At 35.9% G+C, this 22,914-nt stretch overlaps 1 protein-coding gene across 1 annotated transcript; it reads left to right on the forward strand.

The window, feature by feature from the left end:
- Positions 1-14,606: 14,606 nt before the first annotated feature.
- LOC116178953 (SCAN domain-containing protein 3-like) lies at positions 14,607-16,961 on the forward strand. The gene is made up of 2 exons (XM_031498619.1): positions 14,607-14,806; positions 14,869-16,961. The coding sequence occupies exons 1-2, from the start codon at positions 14,634-14,636 to the stop codon at positions 16,745-16,747; spliced, it is 2,052 nt and encodes a 683-aa protein (XP_031354479.1). The 5' UTR covers positions 14,607-14,633; the 3' UTR covers positions 16,748-16,961.
- The last annotated feature ends 5,953 nt before the right edge of the window (positions 16,962-22,914 follow it).

The raw sequence follows: 22,914 nt of genomic DNA on the forward strand, positions 1-22,914 counted from the left end.
AATTCAGATGGTCTGGTTACAAATAATTTTAACACATTTCAGGTGTCGGATTGTATAAAATTTAGTATCCATTAGTGCACAGACAATAACAAAGTCCGTGTTGAAGTTCTTCAGGGTCATTAACAAAAGAGTTTTTTAAAATTTACATTCATGTGTTTTAGCTACTAGATATTGTCAGGTCGAACTTTATACGCTACATTTTTTGTACTATTGGTTGAGCCACTGCCCAACAGCTAGATCATCATGTGGCGGAGCCCCATCTTGCTGAAAGTCCGGATTTTCCTTCGTGTCGCAGCATTGTCGCTCTTCTCTCTGGTTTTTAACATTAATTCATAACCGAACCATCCAAATTTATATTTCGCTAAAGATTAAGCTTTTCTCTAGCGTTTTTGCAATTTTTTGTTTTTTTAAATCAAAATCAAAACTACAGTCAGCGGCTCGTTTTGAAAGTTTTAAACCCCATCAAGCGTCTTTGAAACTTTAATGAGGAGCATTTTGAAAAACAAAATCTCAAATTCAGAACAGGATAGCTATTCAAAGGATGTTACCTACTTGTCCTGTTAAGTGATTTAAAATTTTACCGTAACGGTATGTGGTATAGGGGAGTTTTTAGTAAAAGATTTCCTTTTGGAACCTAAAATTAATGGGTCCGAGCGTTTTTCGAAAAAGCATTTTAAAATCTGCCAAAACATTATATGCTTTGTTTTCAATGCAACCTGAAACGTGTAAATCTGGGAACACTTGGGGAAATTGCGTGATGGTAAATGGCTGTTTTTTGAAAGTATTCACGTGAACCAATAGAAAATGCTATAACGCGAGGTGATTTAGATAGCACCGAATTATTTAAAACTCTTGAATGAGTTGTAAAACCTAATAAGTGCACCTTCATGTCGGTATGATGAAATACTACTTCTAATTAGATCGTTACCTTCACTCTCTTGCAAAACAAATCACTAATTGCCGAGATTAGTTTCAGTCATTCCGTTATATACACTTTGTTATTAAATCAGTAATTACAAATTACCTACTTATGATGGATTAATTACTGTGAACTACTGAAATTCGCACCCGGTAATGTATTCCAGTCGCGTTATACGCGAGCGAGTCTGCGGAACGAACCTCTTGACGATCACATTTAATGCCTCATTGCTAAAATTGTCGAATAAAGTCTCAGCAGCGGATGCATATTTGGTAACCAATTTAACATCAATTATGTAGCCACCTGCGACGGTGCAAGAGAAAATAGATGGGTAAGCTCTTCGTCACCTTGGATAACCTTCCAGGTATCGGGAGCATATCTAAAACGGCAATTTCGAAAAAGTTCTCCATGAATAGAATTAATTTTTTGGTTGAAATAATTTATAAATATCGCGTATCAAGCAGTTTGCTATTAAATTACAGCCTACTAAAACTATTGTCATTTTTGTAATGATTTACGTTGATGTTTAATACGCAAATAATTGTCGTTTATGTAAGTAATATTCATTTGTAATGTCCCGTGGGATTTTCATTCTCTTTTAATTGAATTCAATCCAAATAAGCTAACAATTTTAATAGCTTTTCTGTCTATGTATGATTCCACGAAGATAGATTTATTACGCGAATCGATGCAGTTTGCAAACAGAAGATGGATAGTTAATATTCAATTTGTAAAACAAACGTGAACAGCAAGCTAAGAAGACTTAAACGTATTTTAGGTCCTACTGTCCTCTTGTGACTATAATGAGCAAATGGACAAAATGGAAAAGGGATGCAGTTTTAGCGCATTTTCCCAAAAGAGCTCCGCTATTATGCTCACTTTGCGTTATTGATTGAGTGACTGATTGATTTATGTACACACTATCTCTACAAGGAGGTGTGTTTTAATTACTTTAACAAATACGACAGGCAGTGAAGGTCGGAAACGTAAAATCGCTAATGGAAGATATGCCAGGCGCAAAATTAACATGAAATTGTTGATAAAAATGTGTAGAAAGAAGAATTGCAGACCGATGTGAATGATGACATACAGGGTTATCATTTACAAAACAAAAAAAACGATTGTAATTTACAATTTTGGTTAAAAAATCAAGAATTTCACTGCCACGTTCATTTAGATAGCTAGGTTTAATGGAAGGTTTAGTTTTAACATTCATCCCCTCACCTCAACGGATTACCCATCGAGTTACAAGTCACTTTAATAAAGCCATACGTTTATATATATGTTATCCGGACAGTCACAAAAGCTATAGGCTGATTTAAATATCTAAAAGCGTTTTTGACAGTATTACTTACATCTTTTATGTCGAATGTACACTGCCAAAAGACAAATTAACTTTGCGCGCTTATTATTAAACACTAATGGCCTTTTGCACCGACAAATGTAAACTAAACTTAGCTTAAGCATAGGTTAAAATCTATGATAACGATTGCGGTCATAGATTTTGAGCTACGTTTAAGCTAAACTCAGCATAAATTTGTTGACGAAAACGGCCATAAATTGTTCAAACTCTCACAGACATATCTTTTGTTGATTACTCTTCAGCACTTCCCCTTGATATGTAGATCATTCTTTCTCGATTATTTATCAGATTTCTGGTGGATATATATTCGATTTTTGGACCCTCTTTACTTTGAGCAATTTCTCGCATCAAGTGATGTTTGACATCAATATGTTTCGTCCTGCTCTCAAGAACTGGGGTTTATTGCTCCAGTATTGTCACAGAACAATATTCACCTTTGACTTTTTGCTCAAATCAGAATTCTGTAAGAAATCGTTGTAGGTAAACCGATTTTTTTACAGATTCAGCATGTATTCTGCTTCTGTAGATGATAAAGCTGGAGTACTCTGCTTTCTCGATTCCCACGATATTTAACTTCCTCCCAGAATGAACGACAGGAGTTTTACTGGCTGATGAGGTAACTGACTGCTTGACCTATGTCAGCTCTCGTAGACACAGCCAAATACATCACTGAGCCCACCAGTTCTCTGTAAGGTAAATGCTCTGAATCTTCGCGCTCTTAGAATCCTCCATTCTGAATCTTTGGAGGACAGATATCCCTTCTGACATATTTCAATTCTATCATCACTTCTCGAGAATTCTATACTGAGGCAATATTTTACATCCCCGAGATTCTGGATTTCGCACCTCGGCCAACACTCTTTGCAAGAATTTCAGTTTTTTTGGTTTGCCTATATCTTTGTTTAAAAAAGTATTATTTATAGAAAATCGATCTGTCTTGGAGTAACAATATTTAGTTTTATATTTCCACCTTGTACATCGTTTGAGTTAGTTTTATGTAGTTATTTAGCTTTTCTAATACTTAACCCTTCATATATTATTTCTATCTTTTATATCTATTGTATGTTATAAATCTGTTGTTTGACTCACTTACGCACAGCTCTTCACGTTTCATTTTTCTTATATGTATTAACGTAGTTTTTTTCTCTTTTGTTATAATGGTCAACCGTAAATAAATAAATCAATAAATAAATTAGATTGATCCGTTTCTGGCCCTTTGAGATAACCACGAAATCATCTACATACACACCGCCAGGATAAATATCTCTTCCCCTCGTCCCAAATAGAACACACACGGATCATAATTAGATCCTGTGAGACCAAATCTTTTCACGTCTTTCTGAAATCTTTCGTACCATAGTAGAACTACGACACTTGTCGGCCATCTTGGTTTTTATTCGCGGGGTCGCCCACGTGGGCGCGAGTGTTTCCCGGATTAATTTAATTATATAGTAATCAATGTAATTGATGACGTCATCAAATAAATCAAATGTCAATGAACCTAAACAATAATGTTTAATGCACGATTGTGCCAAGGAAAATAATTCTTCAAGTTTGTAGAACTTCTCTGTATTTCTAAAGCTATGCGTTGTAGGAAAGATGCACCGGCTCGTCGGTCGCCTCATTTTCCAACTAAAAGTTAATTAAATAATCAAATCAAAGTCCAAATTCTGGGGAATTCTTCAACTTTCCCAGAAATAATCAAATTAATCTCCGAAAACTCAAAGACTGGAGCATTTCTTTGACTTTCCTGCTGATTTCGCTGTTGCTTGGTTATATTGCGATAATCCTCCGCAACAATTCCTCCAAGCGCTTTCATGGGCCATATATGTTTTTTCCTTCAATACTCCATTCATCATACTGTTTCACTTCCATTTGATGTGGAGCCGCGAGAGATGTAACCAATCGTATTGAGTCTTCCCACCGGCGTATATCTATGCCGGGACGTTAACCAAAACCGCTAGCGATGATTCTCGCGTTCCTCTTGTGCGGTGTTCCGTCAACCTGATAGTTGTTTCTTAAGATGGCACGACTTTCAATAACTCGTTGGTTTTTCGGTCGATCAACGAGAACCCACGTATCATAATAGTCGTTTGTTTGCGTCGATCCACTGGTTCGAATCTGGTCCATCGAGTGCTGTTGAACCAGAATTTCTACCGCAGATTCTTCGACGATTCGTATCATGTTGACCCGCTTCTGAGGTCTTTCCCTGGGTCCGTTGTGTACGAGTCGAGGTCTTCCACTGCTTCCTTTCATCGCTGGCGCTGGTTCAGCTTCCTCTGTTTGCGGTTGCTGATGTTTAACGTTTTTATCGTCGTTAACGTTTCCTTCTCGCGGAGTCGCTGCGCCTCTGGACTTATTGAGTTTCTATTGTAGTCCTCATCGGCTTTTCCGCTTCGAACCAATTCTCTTCTTCATAAATGTTGACATCTCGAACCTCTCTTGTGTATGGTTTCATATATATTTTCACTTCTCTTGATTTCTGATTGAAAACTCGTCTTCTTTTTGAACTCGAATTTTACATACTGCGTGATGTTGATTTTCCGCTCTTCTGGGATCCACACTCTGTTCACCTTAGACATCTCCGCATATCCTTTCTGGATCGAGGTTCGAATTTCCCTGGGTCCTGCTCCCTGTTTTGTGTGTACACCTTGCATTCAAATTCGCGGAAATAACTGACGTATAGTTCTTTTCTAGTCCAAAGTTCGTGTAGTATTTTTCCTCTCAACTTCTTGATGGACATCGATTCCTGGTGTAGTTGGCCGTGTTGATGGGTTCGCACCAGAACTATTGAGGCAATCCGGACTCATCTCCACGAGTGTACGATTTCTTCTCACGGCGATCCATTCCGTTCTGATATGTGCGTGTCTGTCAATCCCCTCCCGATTCCGTTTGCTCTCAGATACTCATCGAAGATGTTGCTCACGTGTTCCTTTACGTTATCGGATTGTAAGTACTTGATCTTCTTCCATGTCAGATTCTCGCCCTGTATTTTATTATTCTTGAACGCGTCGAAAACATTACTTTTATTCTTCACGGGTTTAGTCATACACCATCCAAAATACTCGTCGATGAATACTAAATCTTCCTTTGCTTTTCCGTTTGATTCTATCCTGGCTGGTTCCCAGACATCTGAGTGCACTATTTCTAGTAAGTCTTATGAGTTCTTGGCTACAAATTTCGCATTCGAGACTTCCCCTGGTTGCATCGATGGTTATACGTTTGATGGTGCTTTTTCTTCAACCTCCTTGGAGATTCTTGAAGTTTAGATGGCCCAAAGTGTTCGGTGCCATGTTTCAGATTCACTCAATCTTGATTCTGCCGTTGGCAGTCTTGTTACTGAATTGCATTCGTTCTTTCTTTCTTAGACAGCTCGTTGAATCTCTTCGCCTGGAGGATTAACTTTCCAGTCTTGCCGACAATATCTGTCATCCCCTTCCCTTGTCTGCTGTTTCTCCCTAGTCCAGTCCAGGCTATATAATATTTTTTGACAAAAAAATTAGTTACCGGTTCAAACCGGGTTTTTTATGCAGGCGAAATGATTAGAAATTAGGCAGATTAAAACAGCTGAATTTTTCCGCGGGTTAAATCCCGGGGGTTGAAAGGGGTGGAAAGGGTATTTTGCAATTTGTGGCGAAAATGTTCAATATAAAAGTTATAGGGTATAAAAAAATGAACGACTTTTGTATCTGCATTATTTTCACATAACCTCCAATTTTCCTAGAAACACCGAAAAAACTGTTTTTTTCGTTTTTTAATCTTATTTTTGCGAAAAAAAGTCGTAGGTGTTTGAAATTTTGAGAAAACATAGCTTGCTTTATGATAAAAAAAGGGGGCAATTTTTTCGGCCCGTAAAGTTGAACCGTTTCCGAGATCTCACGATTTCTGAAAAAAACACCTTTTTTTACAAGGAGATGAAAAATCTATTTTTTTTCATCGTACAGAGGTGCGCGGGGTAGCAAAATTTTTGGGAAAACTGATATTTTAATAAACAAAAATAAAAAAATATTATTCTTATACTTCGAGAAAATCGCCAAATACTGGAAAAACAGTTTTAAGATATACACGGTTTTTGACATGATAAATCAACGTGTTGGATGTTAATAAAGATTTTTTCGAAATTTATCTTCTTGCTTCTCTTTAATGTTGCTAAAATATTATCTTTTGTTTCCTTATGCTCAACTGTTTTAGTTAAAATATCTTTATTATTTCTTTTTTCTGCTTTTTTACCGCAATAAAAGCAAATTCGAAGTAAAATCGAATTATTTTGCTTCCTGAACAATTTGTTTTTGTTCACTGACTATTCTTCCTGACTATTTTATAGCTGATGCAATTACGCTGGGCCTGTTGAAAAACTTGCAAAATCTGCAATAAGAACGTTAATTTTATCGGCCAAAGCAATAGATGATTTGAGATATAAGACCTGGAATAAACTTCATGAGGATTTTATTCATAATTCGATAAAGCGATCAACAGACCCAGCGCAATTACATCAAGTGTAAAACAGGCAGGAAGAAGAGTTAGTGAATAAAAACAAATTGTTCAGGAAGCAAAAGAATTAGATTTTACTCCGAATTGTTTGCGGTAAAAATGAAGAAAAAAGAAATAATAAATATGTTTTAATTAAGGCACTAGGAAACAACAGAAAATATTTTAGCAACATTAAAGAGGAGAGAGAAGACAGATTTCAAAAACTCTTTATTAGCACGGATCCAATAAGTTAATTTTATTTAGTTGCAAAAAAGCTATTTACAAATGTCAAAAACCGCGTATCTTAAAACTGTTCCCCCAGTTTTTTTTATTCGAATAATAATTTTTATTTTTGATTATTAAAAAATAGATTTTTCATCTCTTTGAAAAAGAGGTGTTTTTTCTTCAGAAAATCTTGAGATCTCGGAAACGGTTCAACTTACGGGTCCAAAAAAAATTGTCTCCTTTTTTTCTCATAAAACAAGCTGTTTCCTCCAAATTTCAAACCCCTACGACTTTTTTTCGCAAACTGAGAATAAAAAACGAAAAAAACAGTTTTGCCGGTTTTTCTAGGAAAATTGGAGGGTATGTGAAAATAGTGCAGATACAAAAGTGGTTAATTTTTTTATTCTCTAAAGGCTTTAAATTAAACATTTTGCTAAAATTTGCAAAACTGCACTTTCCACCCCTTTTAACCCCCGGGATTTCACCCGCGGAAAAATTCCGTTGTTTTCCGTTCCCCGATTTTTAATCATTTCACGTGCATGAAAAACCCGGTTTGGCCCGGTAACTAATTTTTTTGGAAAATAAATTATTTTAGAACTATTTACCCTGGACTACCCACAGATATGAGATTATGCAAAATACATCGATTCTTGGTGGGAGACTCGGTAAAACGAAACAAGAAAATGATTCCTATTGATCTCCAGTAACAGAACCTTGAGTTCCTGCCACATTATAAACAGATCATCTAAATGTTTTCTCTCCAGTAATGATTTTCTTAGTAGTCCCTATACGTCACGTGAATTCTTTCAATCTCGTTGTTAACCCTTCGATGAATGCTTGTCTTGGGTTGCGAATTGTGACGTCCTTCCATACTTTGCTTATAGCCTTCCTCCAAGTTTTATCTAGAAAATACAACTTCCTCCCTTCTTTGCGGCATCTTCTTATTTCTCGCAAGAAATGACGCCTCCAAGTAAGTTTTCCTTAAGAGCACTATTGAGCGACATTTTCCCATATCTATAATGACAAGCAAAATAGGTATATTACAAGTAAAAAAAATGTGTATACTCACTGAAAACCAATTTGCTTTATCCATACTGTGGTCCGCTTCAATTGAGGTTCATCTTCATTTAACGCTGTTAAAATTTTATTCAATGTTCGCGTTTTTTTTCTCTCAAAAAAGGAATGGATCAAACGTCTGAGAACACTTTTAGTTCCAAAATCGTTGTTGTCCAAAATTGCACTCGGTCTGTGACATACTTAAGGCGCGTGAAGTTCGTGGGTCGTTTTATATTCCCGAAGAATCTTGCGACACTCACACCTAAAGTAAGATGTAAATAAATCTTTATCTACAAATATAAAAAATACCTGCTGCATTTGCGCTGTTTTCTGTTGCAGAGTTTTCTGAGTTGTTTGAGAATAAGCTTTGAATATGTCAAAATGCTCGTTTTATCTTCAATCGAGAAGTGCGGTGGAGAAAAAGCAGCCCCTGCTACACAGATCAGCCTTTGCAAAGACTATTTTTTTCGTATAAATGAGATGATATTAAAATTAATTTAAATTAAAATTAAAGGGACAATTCACTTGCCAAGTGTATCTGATCATGAATTGATTTATTGCCACATACCCGTGCAAAGGGTGACTTCTGCTCAAAACATATACACTTACAGAGATTTTACACAGTTTAGTTACACCCGGTTTAAAGGCGATCTTATGTCGATTCCATGGAAATGTGTAATTGAGGCGTCAGATATAAATACGAAGGTAAACATTTTCAATGAGAATCTATTGACACTTTTTAACTTGCACGTGCCTCTGAAAACGTCTAGGTTTTCAAAACCACATGCTCCTTGGCTCACTGACGGTATAAGGCAATTATTTGCAATTAGGCAGGTTGCTCTTAATAATTATAAAAAGTCAAGGCATCAAGTAGATTGGAACGTCTATAAATCTATTCGAAACTTTGTTACCGTAGCTGTTAAAAAGCAGCAACGCAAATATTACCAAGAGCGTTTCAGTGAACATCATAATAATCTCTGGAAAGAGTTTCGTAATTTAAATAAAACAAATAAATCAAAACCCATACCCAAAGAGTTGTCCGACGTAGAGAAATTGAATCAGTACTTTACTAATTCGGCAACTAGACTACTTGGTGACACTACCGCTTTGGAAACGTTTTATGAAGGGCTTCTATATCCACAATTTTAAGTTTCACCACGGTTTCCGAGGATGAAATCTTTAGGATAATCCGGTCAATTAAATCAAAGGCAATTGGTATTGATGGGATTGGGATTAATCTGATTAACTGGTGTATTCCGTATCTGCTTCCAGTAATTACGCATATAATTAATTTTTGTATTACGCATTCCACTTTCCCAAAATGTTGGAAGCAGGCACGAATAATTCCGTTGCCTAAAATTTCAAACCCCACTTTACTTAAAGACCTGCGCCCGATTAGTATATTGCCTACCTTATCTAAAGTTATGGAGAGAGTAATTGCTCTGCAACTTTCGTCGCATTTGTGTTTCAATAAAATTATTCCCAACGTACAGTCAGGCTTTAAAGTTGGTCACAGTTGCAATACAGCCTTGCTAAAAATAGTGGACGACATAATGATTGCTTCAGATAAGGGACACTTGACTACTCTGGTGTTGTTAGATTTTACGAAAGCTTTCGACACAATTAACCACAAACTGCTCATTTCCATCTTACATTACTCGGGACTATCACATACAGCCAGGAAGTTTATGATTAGTTATTTGGAGGATAGAGTCCAAGCGGTGTCGACTGCAGATATTATGTCTAAATTTCTTCACACTAGTTGCGGTGTACCGCAAGGCTCCGTATTGGGTCCAATCTTGTTCAACATCTATATTTCTACGTTTCCCCTTGCACTTCTCATTTCTATGCGGGTGATACGCAGTTATACTACTCTTTTGACCCATCGGAAGTACAGTTAGCATGCCATAGAATTAATGAAGATCTAACGCATATAGCAAATGTTTCTAGGGATCATGGTCTCTTCCTTAATTCGGTCAAAACACAAGAGATTCTCTTTGGTAGGGATAAACATAGATTAGAAGCGAAGGGTAACGTACAAATAGCCATAGGTGGAAAGGCAATATCCATAGAAGATTGTGTAAACAATTTGGGGTTAGTGGTAGATTCAAATCTGCGGTTTAAAAATCATATATCCCGATGTATACAACGTGGTAATGCGAGTTTGAAGATTATTTACCGCACTAGACACTTGCTTACTCGTATGCAGAAAGCTACTCTATGTAACGCCATGGTGCTGTCTGGCCTAAATTATTGTGATACTGTCTATGGCCCCTTTCTTGACTCAGCAGATATAAGAAAGATACAACTGCTGCAAAATTCCTGTCTAAGACATATTTGGAGTCAGGAAATTTGAACCAATTAGTTACAAATTAAAGGAATTAAAATGGCTTAATATGAAAAATCGGAGGTTTTTGCATGCTGCCACGGTATTCCATAATATTATAATCAACAGGTCGCCATCTTATCTGTATGAAAAGATCACCTTTAGGACGGATGTCCATAATCTGAATTTAAGGTTTAAGGGGCTATAAACACCGCCAACACATGTTACTCAATTTTTTAAACGTTCCTTTTCCTATTGCATTGCAAGTATTTACAATAAATTACCCGAAAACCTTAAAAAACTTTCTTTAATTTCATTCAAGTGTAAGCTACGGAAATTCCTGCTTGAAAATCAGTCACGTGCCTAAACTTCAAATATTGTTTTTTTTTGTTTGTTACATTTTTTGTTTGTCTAGTTCACATTTATACTTTTTTATTTATTTTAATTTAGTAATTCTAATTAGTTTTCATACCAAATAGAATATGTCTATACTAGGTATCGGAATAATTTCTAGGGTTAAGTGTAAGAACAGGCAGCGGTTTTTCTGCTGCACTGAACTTCGCCCTTGCTTGGAAGTCCTTTGGTTATTTTTTTTTTCTATTTCCTCAAATAAAGGCAATATTATTATTATTATTATTATTATTATCAACGGCAATTTACGCAAGTAAACGACTATATATAAACTGAAAAACGGAATTACAGACAGATTTCATTTGTCAACTACCACCATTGAAAGCAAAATTTCCCGTGTGTTACCGGCATTTGAAAATTGCAACCAATAAAAATTTTGCATTTAAATGTGCAGTATATGTGTATTTTCTATTCAGCAAATGTTACTAATTCACTTCCACAATGTTCCTTGGCCTATAACCTCTTGAATATTGCAGTTTGCAGTGTATGAATAAATATACCTCCGACCTTCGTTTAATGCTCATTAAAATGTGTCATAGATTTTGGACAAATTACAAAAATCTCGTAAAGGAAAAGGTGAAACGTAAAATCATGATTTCAAGACTCTTAGAAGTAATCATCGAACATAATGAATAAAAAGTGGCTGCAATGTGTTATTAATCTTCCTTGTGACAGCCTACTATTTTGCATAGTTATAAAACATATTATGAAACACTAAACCGACCCCATATGAAAACGAAATAAAGACATCAGAAACTTTCGGTGACATATAAATCCCATCCCAAACACATCTCCCTCGTCCATATACAATACAAATATCTCCATGTTTCTCTTTTAGGTGTTAGACAAGCGGCAGATGTGACATTACATTCATTCTTCTACTAAATCCGTGAACTAACACAGCGCGTGCGGGTTTAAACGGTATCTATTAGAGCCAAATTCTATAGAGGCAATCGTCCAAACGTACAGGGGAGGGTTCTGGAAAAAAATTGAAACACACCTTCGACTGTTCCACTGAAAAGATTATATGGCAAATTATGACCGAAAATGATTGCATTAAATTTATAGGATCGCGCGCATATACAAATTAAGGGACGAAGGAAGATTTTTTCAAACAAATAAGTTTCAGAAATAGATTAGATTCGCACGCGTGTTTTCTAACTAGACAGTAAGTATAAGGGGTAATTCCGGCCCGATTCCGGCATCTGACAGCCCCATTTCCGCCAAATACTCTTATCATGTCTTTCCTTTAAACGCGCGCGTGATGTATGTGCGAGAGCTTCCTTGGCCGACACTTTAATAATTACGTCAAGGCCTTCCCACGAGGAGTAAGGGAGAGTTATTATAAACAATTTTTCATGGAGGATATGATTCTGGCAGTCGACAATTTAGAGGCGAAACTCACCCCATCGAGCAATTTATAGAATACGACACGTGTCTACGGTATTAGAGCACCGAGTTACTTCCCGTCATTTCACACAGGATACTTTGATGCGATGACTAATTACGTACGAAAATTTAAAATCTAGTTTTCTCAAAATTGCAGGAAATCCGTGTTTGGCTCGGAAACAATATAAAATATCGACAGGTCTCGTTCGTGCATCCGTAAGGAAGCGAGGAACCGTATTATAACTGCTGATTAGTGGCAAATGGGGAGGGCGCTTGTTTGGTAATTTAGATAGAATCGAAGTTGTCTGTGAATCAACCCCTAATTTAACTACTTCAGGCCGTGGCAATGTACAAATATTAGTTCTGCCTATATATACAACTGCGTTTGATAGTTTCGTGTCGAACATCGTGTCTGTAGTCATTATTACACCTCTAATTGGAAATACTTTAAGAATCCTAATTATTCACACGCACACGGTTTTTATTCCTTTTTTAATCGAAAGATGATTCAGATAATTGAATTTGTTTGTGCCTATGAAAGTTAAACACAAAAGATAATTACAACAGACTAAAAATAATTAACCGAAGATTGAAAAAGAAAGCCCTGACTTGAGGTAGCGGGATTACCTTCGGAAACAGTCATCACTGTGTTAGCTACCACCGTTATGACTTGCGGAAAATTCGATGCTTCTGTTTCGCCAAAATGTATCACCTTCAGAGCACTGTAGAAAAGGAAAATGTCAACGTGTTTCATTCCTCCGACACCCTGAGGGATACCGGAGGCGGGCTGCTCAGAGTTTCCAAATCCTCTTCAGTCAGAGAACGGGAATGTAAGAATGGGTACAGTTAAGGGTGGGAACGGAAGGAAAAGGAATTAGGGTGCTGAGAGGGAAGAGCACTGTTCTAGCATTCGCCTCGTAGATTGCAACATAATGCTAGCCTTATCTAAACCAGACAGAGAAGTCGGCAGCGGGAATAGAACCCATAACCTCCCGAAGAGCAGTCGGCAACGCAACCATTGCGCCACCGACTTCGGTAAGCACTGCAGATGATATAACAACCTCTTTCAAGTTTTGGTCTGTCTTTGGTATGGAACCTATTACTAGCGTCGGAAGATCAGAGAAATGTAATCGGTCATCGATGGCACGTATCGTTCTTCAATTTATTTACTTATTTATTGTCCCTCTCTTGTTCTGGATCCTCAACAGCCTTTCGCCGGAAAACCGAATTCGGAGTAGCCGGCAGAATGCTCGAAACTGGTCTAAGGTAATTCCCATCTCTGCCACAGATGAAAAATTCACCCAGGTTCGAACACCCGACCTCCGGATTTATAGTCCAACGCTCTACCACTGAACCATAAAGCTGGAAGACAAAGGACAAAACACTTACACATGATTCTAGTCGACTATTCACAGACATAAGACACATTCCAACACATAACATCGGCATGTACAAGATTTCCACAAATAGAATACGAACACATCCACAATTAACTCTTAAACATAATCTCATAACAGATACCACGTTATGCTACAAATACACTCCACAGATAATACTTGAAAACCACACAATAAATTATATTGGAATATGACACTACTCACAGACAAAGGTCTTCACAGAAATTATACTTATAGATAATAAATTGTATGGAAGTTGATGTCATTTCGAGCGATACATTCGTTAGTTTAAACAAAACCTTCTTGGATTTTTTATTATTTTTAAACTTTGAAAACTTAAAGCGCAACATCTCGGCAACTAATCGAGCGGTCGAATGGTTGTGTAAGTAATGAAAACCCCCTCCAAATGATAGATTATCCCCCAGTCCCATTTAAAAGAGAGTTTCCGTTTTGGCCAGTGATCCCAGATTTCACGATTTATCGTGAGATTTCACGATCTTGAGTTACATCTCACGATCTCACGAATACAGTAGTAAATCTCAAGATTTTCCGTATTTCAAAAAATACTTTCAATTTTTTAATCTGATTCATGAATAAAATTTATATGCACAAAACGAAACAGTTATTAAAACAATAGCACATTCAGCTGATTCAACAGTCATATGGATATGAGTAAAGAATGAGCTGAAGCAGCGTAAGCGTAACGTTAGTAACGTGATACCGACGTGAATGTTGAATGAATCATGATGTGTTGTGTTGTGTTTTTCCACGCTGCCTTATCCCTGGCCACTCAGATGTCGGCTTGCGCGCTCAGCGTATATTACTTTTACTAAGGAATTATTGTCTTGTAGAAATCCTTACGCATACCTATTATAGATAGAGAGATTTTAATTTTTAATTAGTCAGTTTAACTTTGGCACACCGCACAGTTCGGTTTCTAATGCAAATTTGCTAATTTCATTAGTCATAGTCAGTTTGGACCGTACCTGTACGTATACTCGGGTTTCTTCATCAACTTTATTATTGACAATATACGTAACTAAATAAACTATTAATCACTAATGTGCTGAAGCGAAAATGTCTTCCGGTTCCGATTCAAATCGTGTTGATAGTGACACAGATGATAGTTCACCTTCGGCTTCAACGTCGCGTAAGAGGCCTAAATTGGCGTACAAACAAAAATACAAGAAGGATTGGGAGAAACAAATGCCATGGTTACAAGAAAGCCAAAATGGAGCATCTTTTGGTTGGTAAGTTACGCCTATAGTTCATACGGAACACAAAGTGTTAAATATAGCTTAATTTTATATAGGTGTAAAGCATGCAAATGTGACATAAAAATCACCCATGGAAAGGGTGATTTGGTAAAACACGAGTATACATCAAAACATACGAAATCTTGTGTATCTACCGTAGGACAAAAAACCATTACGTCCATGTTTGCTGAGAAGACAAAAGAAATGACCACAGAGATGAGGGCAAAAGAAGCCGAGATACGAATTGCCGGTTTTGTCGCGGAACATAATCTTCCATTTAAGATAATGGAACATCTTCCAGATTTAATGCGTGCTGTGTGCAGTGACTCGGCCATCGCTAAAAAAATCAAATGCGGTCCTACCAAAATTAAATCAATTATTACAAACGTAACAGGTGAAACTCATCGGCAAAATCTAATAGCTTTGATGAACAGTAACAAATTTAGTTTAATTGCCGATGAGTCAACTGATCGCTCGTGCACTAAAAATTTGTGCCTAGTTGCAAGGATAAATTGTAATAACAATAATGTAAAAGACTACTTTTTGGCGTTAATTCCAATACATGACGCTACTGGCGCAGCTTTGTTTGAACATATAATTCAATTTTTCAATAAGTATGGAATTGATTTTAAACAAAACTGTATCGGTTTTGCTTCTGATGGAGCAAATAATATGATGGGGGGCCAAAATTCTGTCGTAAGTCGTATCAAAGAACTTATACCTGGAATATTTGTCATGAAATGCATATGTCACAGTTTCCACCTTTGCGCGTCATATGCGTGCGAAAAGCTTCCTGAAGAAGTTGAAAAATTCGCCAGATATGTTTATAATTACTTTTCCAATAGTCCCAAAAGAACTGAGGAATTGAAAGAATTTCAACAATTTGCTAATGTATCTCCAGTAAAAATGCTACACCCATCTTCTACAAGATGGCTGTCACTAGAGTCAGTTGTCACTAGGTTACTCACTCAATACGGCGCTTTAACGCTATACTTTACGGATAAAGCATCATCTAAAAAAGATCAAGCAGCATTTTCTATTTTACACCTTCTTCAACAACCTGAAACAAAATTGTACTTAGAATTTTTGGCTTATGCTTTACCATTTTTTAATAAATTAAATACGTTAATGCAAAGTGAACAGCCACAAATTCATACTATTTATAAAGAAGTCAGCAACACCATAAAAACAATTATGGAATGTTTTATTAAAGACAGTATCATGAGTAAATTAAATGTTTACGAGATAGATTTCCAAAATCCACGGAACTTCCAAAATATTGAAGAAATGTACTTTGGCGCCGTAATAAATAGCAGTGCTAATTCAGAGACCCTTTTGCAAATTAAAAAGCAATGCCTTCAATTTTATATTGAATCTTTAAAACAGATCTTGTCTAGATTTCCCTTAAAAGATTCTATTTTTTCAAAATTGGATTTCATGGATCCAGAGACTGTTGTAAATAGAAAAGTTAAATCTATTGCCGATGTTGTGTCACATTTTTCCAATCTGCACTCCCATAGTCTTCAAGACATCGATAGTCAATGGAGAATGTTGCGAAATATAAATTTTGATGATTTTAATTTATGTATTGGTGATGACATCGTATCATTTTGGCGGAAAGTTTCTAAAATAAAATTGGGTACCGGTGAACAAAAATTTGGTAAATTAATTGCTTTCGTATTTAATTTATTATCTTTACCGCACTCCAGTGCGAATGTAGAAAGGTGTTTTTCTCAAATAAATTTGAATAAAACCAATATGAGAAACAGATTAATTAGTAGTACCTTGGAGGGTATACTACTAACAAAAAGTTTGGTTTCCGAAGGCGGTCAATGCGATAAGTTTGAAATAAACAAAGAGATGTGTAAGAAAATGAATAGTACTGATTTGTACAAAAACAAAGAAAATGAGGGGTCTGATTTAGACTCTGATTAAAAATATAATTTTGTATACATATTACCTTGTTTTATTTCATATATGTATTAATGTATTTGAATTTTTACTTTGGTAAGTACAAAGGTCCACTATATTAAAAATTGTAAAGAAAAAATTAACACGCCGCTGCTTTGCCATTCAAAATGGAATTCTCACGATTTATCACGATTTTTTACGATCAACCTAACGAAATCTGTTCAATGCCATCTGTGATCACTGGTTTTGGCTTCTTTCAGTTTTCGCGGGACTCTCGAACGGTTGCTCCTTTGGGATCCAAACGCGATTCGTGGACAAACAGTTCGCTTCTTCCGTTAAGGATTTGGATTATTGACAGCTTTGCTGTACATCCATTTGACTCTTTGGGGGAACTACGGAACGTTTGTGCAAAAAAATGTCAAGTTAAATATGGAAGCTAACAAATAGTGGCACTTTTTATCACTTACATCCGCCCAGGTCTAATCTGGCATGAACGATCGATTTTCCCAGTTAAAAAAAATCGGAGGGGAAAGTTTTTATTACGAATTTGTGCCATTGAGAACACTTTTCGTCTACCCTTTTGTACTAAAAAGGATCGCAAAACCTTTCTGTTGAGCTTAAATTAAAGTTAGTTTCAATATGAATGCGAAAATGATAGTTTTTGAAAGAGCCACGAGAATGCCTTTCCTAATTTCATTGAAGGATAAAATTATTGATTGCAATGACAAACTATAACAATATCAAATATAACGTTATAAAATAATAATAAAACAGGCGAATCAAAATAAAATTGATGAAAAATATGAATATTCAATTTAATGCCTTTTCATAAAATTATACAATATTCTTTAGCGAAGCGAATCCGTTTATACTATCTTAATTATAATTTTGAAATAACTTTTGCATAAACTGATATTCTTTTCATCAATCTCCGAAAATAATATTTTACTGTTCACTGGAAATTGACAATTTGATATTTAAATGAATTTTCTACTTCGTAACATAGTTCAATTTTAAAAGGATACGAAAGAATAAGAATTCTCTAAATAATTGCGATTTGTGATATTTTGTAAACTTTTTTGATTATCATCTGTTTGAGTAGGTTCTAACTGTACAAAAAGTATAAAGGAACCATCAAATGTAGTTTGTGTTTCTGCTTATAATTATTTATTTCCCATTCTTAGACCAATAACGCATTGATAGAAAAATGCAATTAAATTTAACATGCTAGTAAGTGATTTCTAACGTTTATTCTTATTTTGCATTAATAATAGAGGAACTACATCACTGTTCAGCCGCCTATGGTTTTATGAGTAGCAAACACATTGTCTTGCAAATTTAAAATACTCACAAGCTCATCGTCCAATAATTTTACGTTTCATTCATGTTTTTGTTGTAAATAACAACACTTCTTGTATTTTATGGTGGGTTTATACAATCATTATCATTAGTATTAGTAGATCATAAAGAAATAGCCACTAGAAACAAAAGTATGGTTTCGTTGGTTAGCGACGCACAATAAACGTGTGTTTCTATTGGCTATTTCTTAATGATCTAATGATAGTTAACTAATGATAATGATTGTATAAACCCATCATTAATGCTACCAATGATTTAGAGGAACATACTCCTTGATGCGCGTTAGTGGACCTAATATACACAGACACCGAAATCAGCCACCGAAGCACCTGAAAACCCGTGCATTTCTTAGGTTAATTGCATTTTGGTCGAGCTCTCGTAGGTCGTTCAAATGTGTCATTTGATGAGACTTAAATTTTCTGAGGTTAAATTTTCCATGCTTCAAAATGTCGGATATCCCAGCACAGATCCATCTCGTCTAGTCTAAAGTATCCGTCCTGCTCAATAAGTTATCTACATAGAAATCTGTCCGATAGCTTCGGAAAGTTTGCTTCGTTTTCATCTGGTAATTGAAAAAGACATCTAATGGCTAAAAACGACGCTGCAGCCGTTCCGTAGATCAGTCTTCAATTCATACGTATCAATTGGTTTGGATTCATGCTCGCGCCACACAATCCTCTGAAATTTTGTTTGGGATGGATCCAGCACCATTTGGCAGTAAATCCTACCGCCAATTACAAAGGTGTGTCTAAATCTCAATAGAATGGCCAACAGGTCCTGCTGTAATGTGGGTCCACTATACTGAACATCGTTCAAGGAAAATCCTGAATCCGTCGGCGATGAGGCGTCAAATACAACCCGGTAAACGCCCTGATGGGCAGTAACCCTTCTCATTCTTAGTCAGTACCTTCTCCATGTGACTTAATATATTCAGAAATAAACTCCCTTTCCCAATACCTTTCGTACACAAATAACAGTTTAAACTTCTGGTGTCTTCACAAGCAAAGAATGAACGTGTGTTTGGCTCCTTTAGTTTTTCATGATTATTTTGGGCCATTTCCAAAAAATCGGCGCGACTCTTCATAAACGTTTTGAAATTATCGAAGGTAGGGCATTCAATGTCCCTTTTGAAATCCTCCCACTCTCTCAAGGTGCTGGAGTGGACATCAAATATAAAAGCATAATGTTCTGTTCACTTACAGACTAGTTCAGCGGTTCAGGAATCAAGGTTGTTTGATACATCCCGGCAGCCCCTCTGGGTGCGCCATTGACACTTCTTGTATTTTAATGAAAGTAGTGATGAAACCTTCATTTTCAACCACTTTTTGTGCCACCTGTCACTTTACGGGCGGCACCTGTCACTTTACCGACCGTATCTGTCATTTTTCCGGCCATACCTGTCATATTACTACATATCTATAATTACTCCTGTCACCACTGACTGACATTAATCAAATGTTCTATACGAAAATGGAAATTCTAAATTAGATACCTTTTCGGGTAAACTTTAATACAAAACTGGTCAGTAAAATGACATTACTTGACACGACAATTAAAGTACTCGGGCCCAAACAGAAACAGGCCTCGTACTATATTTCCTCGCCAGTAATGTGTCATTTTCCTGACTTTTATGAAAATAGCTGTTTATACGTATAACTACAACTTAAATAAAAACATGACAGCATGATATACTCGGAATTTTACAGTCGTGTAATGACGTCATTTTCGTGGGAAAAAACGTATGTCCTATTAAATTTATTTGTTGCTAAGTAACTGACTACTGGTGTCTAATTACCTGTATGACTTTTACTATACAGTGGTGTACATAATATTTTAGCATTTTTTGATAATAATTAAGTCAATTTCCACAAGAAATCTAAATAGGTCTTAATAAAAGAAGAAGTCCTAATTAACTGACTGACTGACTGAGATATCAACGCACAGCCTAAACGACTGAAGATATCGAAAATAAATTTTTAGCATGTTAAGAAATGCTAATAGTTCATATTTTTTGCGAGCGAAACCGCGATGGATAAAATGTTAGTATTTCAAAAAAGGTCATTTACTCACTAATTATTTTAATAACTTGCTCAACTAACATATAAGTAATATTAACATATTTTTGTTTTTAAATAAATAAAGATTAACAAAACGAAAATCACAGAATATTATTTAGGAATCAATACTCCCGAAAAGACCCAAAAAATAATTAGCAGAGGAGTACATAAAAATTCAAAGAACCACTATCGAAAATCTACACAAGAAAAAATTGCACTACCTTGATGAATAGTTGGAAAATCAAAATCGTAAAACAAAAATATACCAATGCCAATTTATTGCGATTGTAATGGTCACAGTATTAGAAGAAAATTAGTCGCCTTCGTCCGTATCGTCAGAGTCAAAATCAAAGTATTCGTCGTCAGTAAGGTCGTCATCTGCGTCTGTAGTGATAACAAGAGGTGGGATGTCAGAAGCATCACAAACTTGTACTGCTCCCCAAGCCTCTTGTATTACTTTGTCCGTATGGTTTACGTATTTCTCCCAATTATCCCTAGAAATCTCCCCGATAACCCTTTCCCATGTTGCCAAAACCTCTTGTGTTGATCCCTTAAAATTTGCAATGTACTGATCGTATTTTCGTTTACACTGAGACCACACCATTTCAATCGCATTAAATTGGCAGTGGTATGGCGGTAACCGTAAAATTTTATGTCCTAAAGGCTTAACATATTCATCAAGGTAGTACTGTTTCTCTTTGGGGCAGTTTGCGCTGATCCTTCATTGCCTTTTCTGGATAGCCGATATTTTTTTCCCCTAACCATTCTATCATTCTTTGTTTTGTCCATGATTTGGTGGGAATTTTCTCTAAAAGGCCAGAATGGTAGCTTGCGTTGTACATAATAATTAAAGATTTTTCAGGAAGATTTGGCACCAGTTGAGTCTTGAACCAATTTTCAAAATTACCCCTGTTCATATTATCATGATAGTCCCCTGTTTTTTTTTCCACTTTTAAAAATCAAACTTGCCCCACCAATAAAGCCATCGTCCAGCTGTTTCGAAATGATCCCTTACTAAATAATTATCCAGGTTTCATCCATAAAAACCGGAGTATAACCCTCATGTCCCAAATTTTTGTTTTCAATGTACTCCCTTAAGAATTTTATTCGTTTGTGGACAATATCCGGTAAATCCATAAGATATTTTCTGTCATTGGACTTCTTCCATTTAAAACCCATACTTTTGATCCACTTTCTCAATGAATCAATGGAAAATTGAAAATATTCGTTTTGCTCCAGAAATTTTTGTCTAATAGTTGCCAGTATAACATATTCCTTTTGGGAGTACATATAATAGATTGTATCCCGAATTTTATTCTTCAAATATTCTGTGATTTTCGTCTTGTTAATCTTTTGCTTGGTAGAGACATTAGATGCGTAATCTTTGTCGGATTTTACACAATTTTTTCTCAAATTTGAAATGGTTGTTGGGCTGACTTTCGTTGCTTGTGCAGTTCGCTGTATAACATTGTTGATGTCTAGTGGTATGCCATTCCGAACTTGTTCCTGTTCAATTTGAAAGAAAGCCAACACATTTAGAATTATTAACTGTGTTTGTTCGTTAAATCGATGAGGGTTTTTTGGCGGCATGTTTTGACGCTTTGGCGTTTTCAAAACTTCAAAACTGACAATCACTTGACAAGCATTTCAGGTAAAATTTAGCCACGACAACAACATTTCGGCAAAATTTTTTGTCATTGTCATTTTACATTAGTTAAACAAGGATAGACAAAAATGACGTCATTACAAGACTGTAAAATTCCGATTTTACCCTTTAACCCTTCTCTCGAATTAATAATATCGTCAAAAAAACATAGAAACATTAACAATATTAACATGCAATAATAATTCGCTCGTAGGCTGCAGGTGGTGGTGGACCATATTCCAAAACTGGGCATATCGGTCCATCTTGCAATTCTTTAACCAGTTAATCCTATCCATTTGCTACTTCTTTGACATACAATACAAGGCATTATCACTTGAAATCAAACAGCGTATTTCCAGTGAAAATAAAAAGGAAATTACCTTCAGCTGCCTACAGCGCGTGTAATAAGTGCATTATTGTTTGAAGTTTGATGGGTTGCATATTGTAGTGGAAATATCTCTCAATTGTATAGATTTGGTTAAAAAGTACTATTCCAGCGTATATTAGGAATGGATTGCGTGTAAAGTATGACAAAATTACCTCTACACGATTCTGTACCTTAAGGTCTCCAAGGATCTATTCTTTGATTTTACCTTAACGAAAAGTTGTGGGACATTTTTATAATATAATCTACTCAGATACGAAAGAAAAAGCAAAACAAAATTTATGTACCATTAACGTCTATACTTTTACTCCACCGTTTCTGTAATAAAGAGATACCTTAAAATCTTTCTTTGTTCAAAATAGTCACTAAGCCACTAATGGTCATCATCAGAAGCAAATTTTGGTCTCGCTAGTGTTGTCTCAACTTGGGGAAGAAGAGCAGGGCGCTGAATCTGGAATATAAGGCGTCTTAATCCCAGTGGCGTAACAAGACAGCTCGGGGCCTCGGGGCAAATGGTCCTCGGGGCCCCCTATAAGTACTAGGCACGCATTAAAGTTTTTAATAAGAATCGTTTAAATAAAATCACCTTAAAACAGTCATTTTTTTAATCTATACTTCTTGATTAATTGCAAAATATAAAATCGGAACATACTAAACGTTTAATTTTTGAAATATTAATTACATACATATTTGACGAGCCTAAGTTATATAGAAAATCTAAAAGTCTCTTTTTCTAGCCTTTGCA

The sequence above is a fragment of the Photinus pyralis genome, unplaced genomic scaffold, assembly GCF_008802855.1.
Source record: "Photinus pyralis isolate 1611_PpyrPB1 unplaced genomic scaffold, Ppyr1.3 Ppyr1.4_LG8, whole genome shotgun sequence".
Classification (NCBI taxonomy): domain Eukaryota; kingdom Metazoa; phylum Arthropoda; class Insecta; order Coleoptera; family Lampyridae; genus Photinus; species Photinus pyralis.

Excerpts from the sequence above, each read along its gene's own strand:
- LOC116178953 (XM_031498619.1), top strand. The coding sequence starts at position 14,634 with ATGTCTTCCGGTTCCGATTCAAATCGTGTTGATAGTGACACAGATGAT. Across the intron at positions 14,807-14,868 it reads AATGGAGCATCTTTTGGTTG|GTGTAAAGCATGCAAATGTG; the intron begins GTAAGTTACGCC and ends AATTTTATATAG.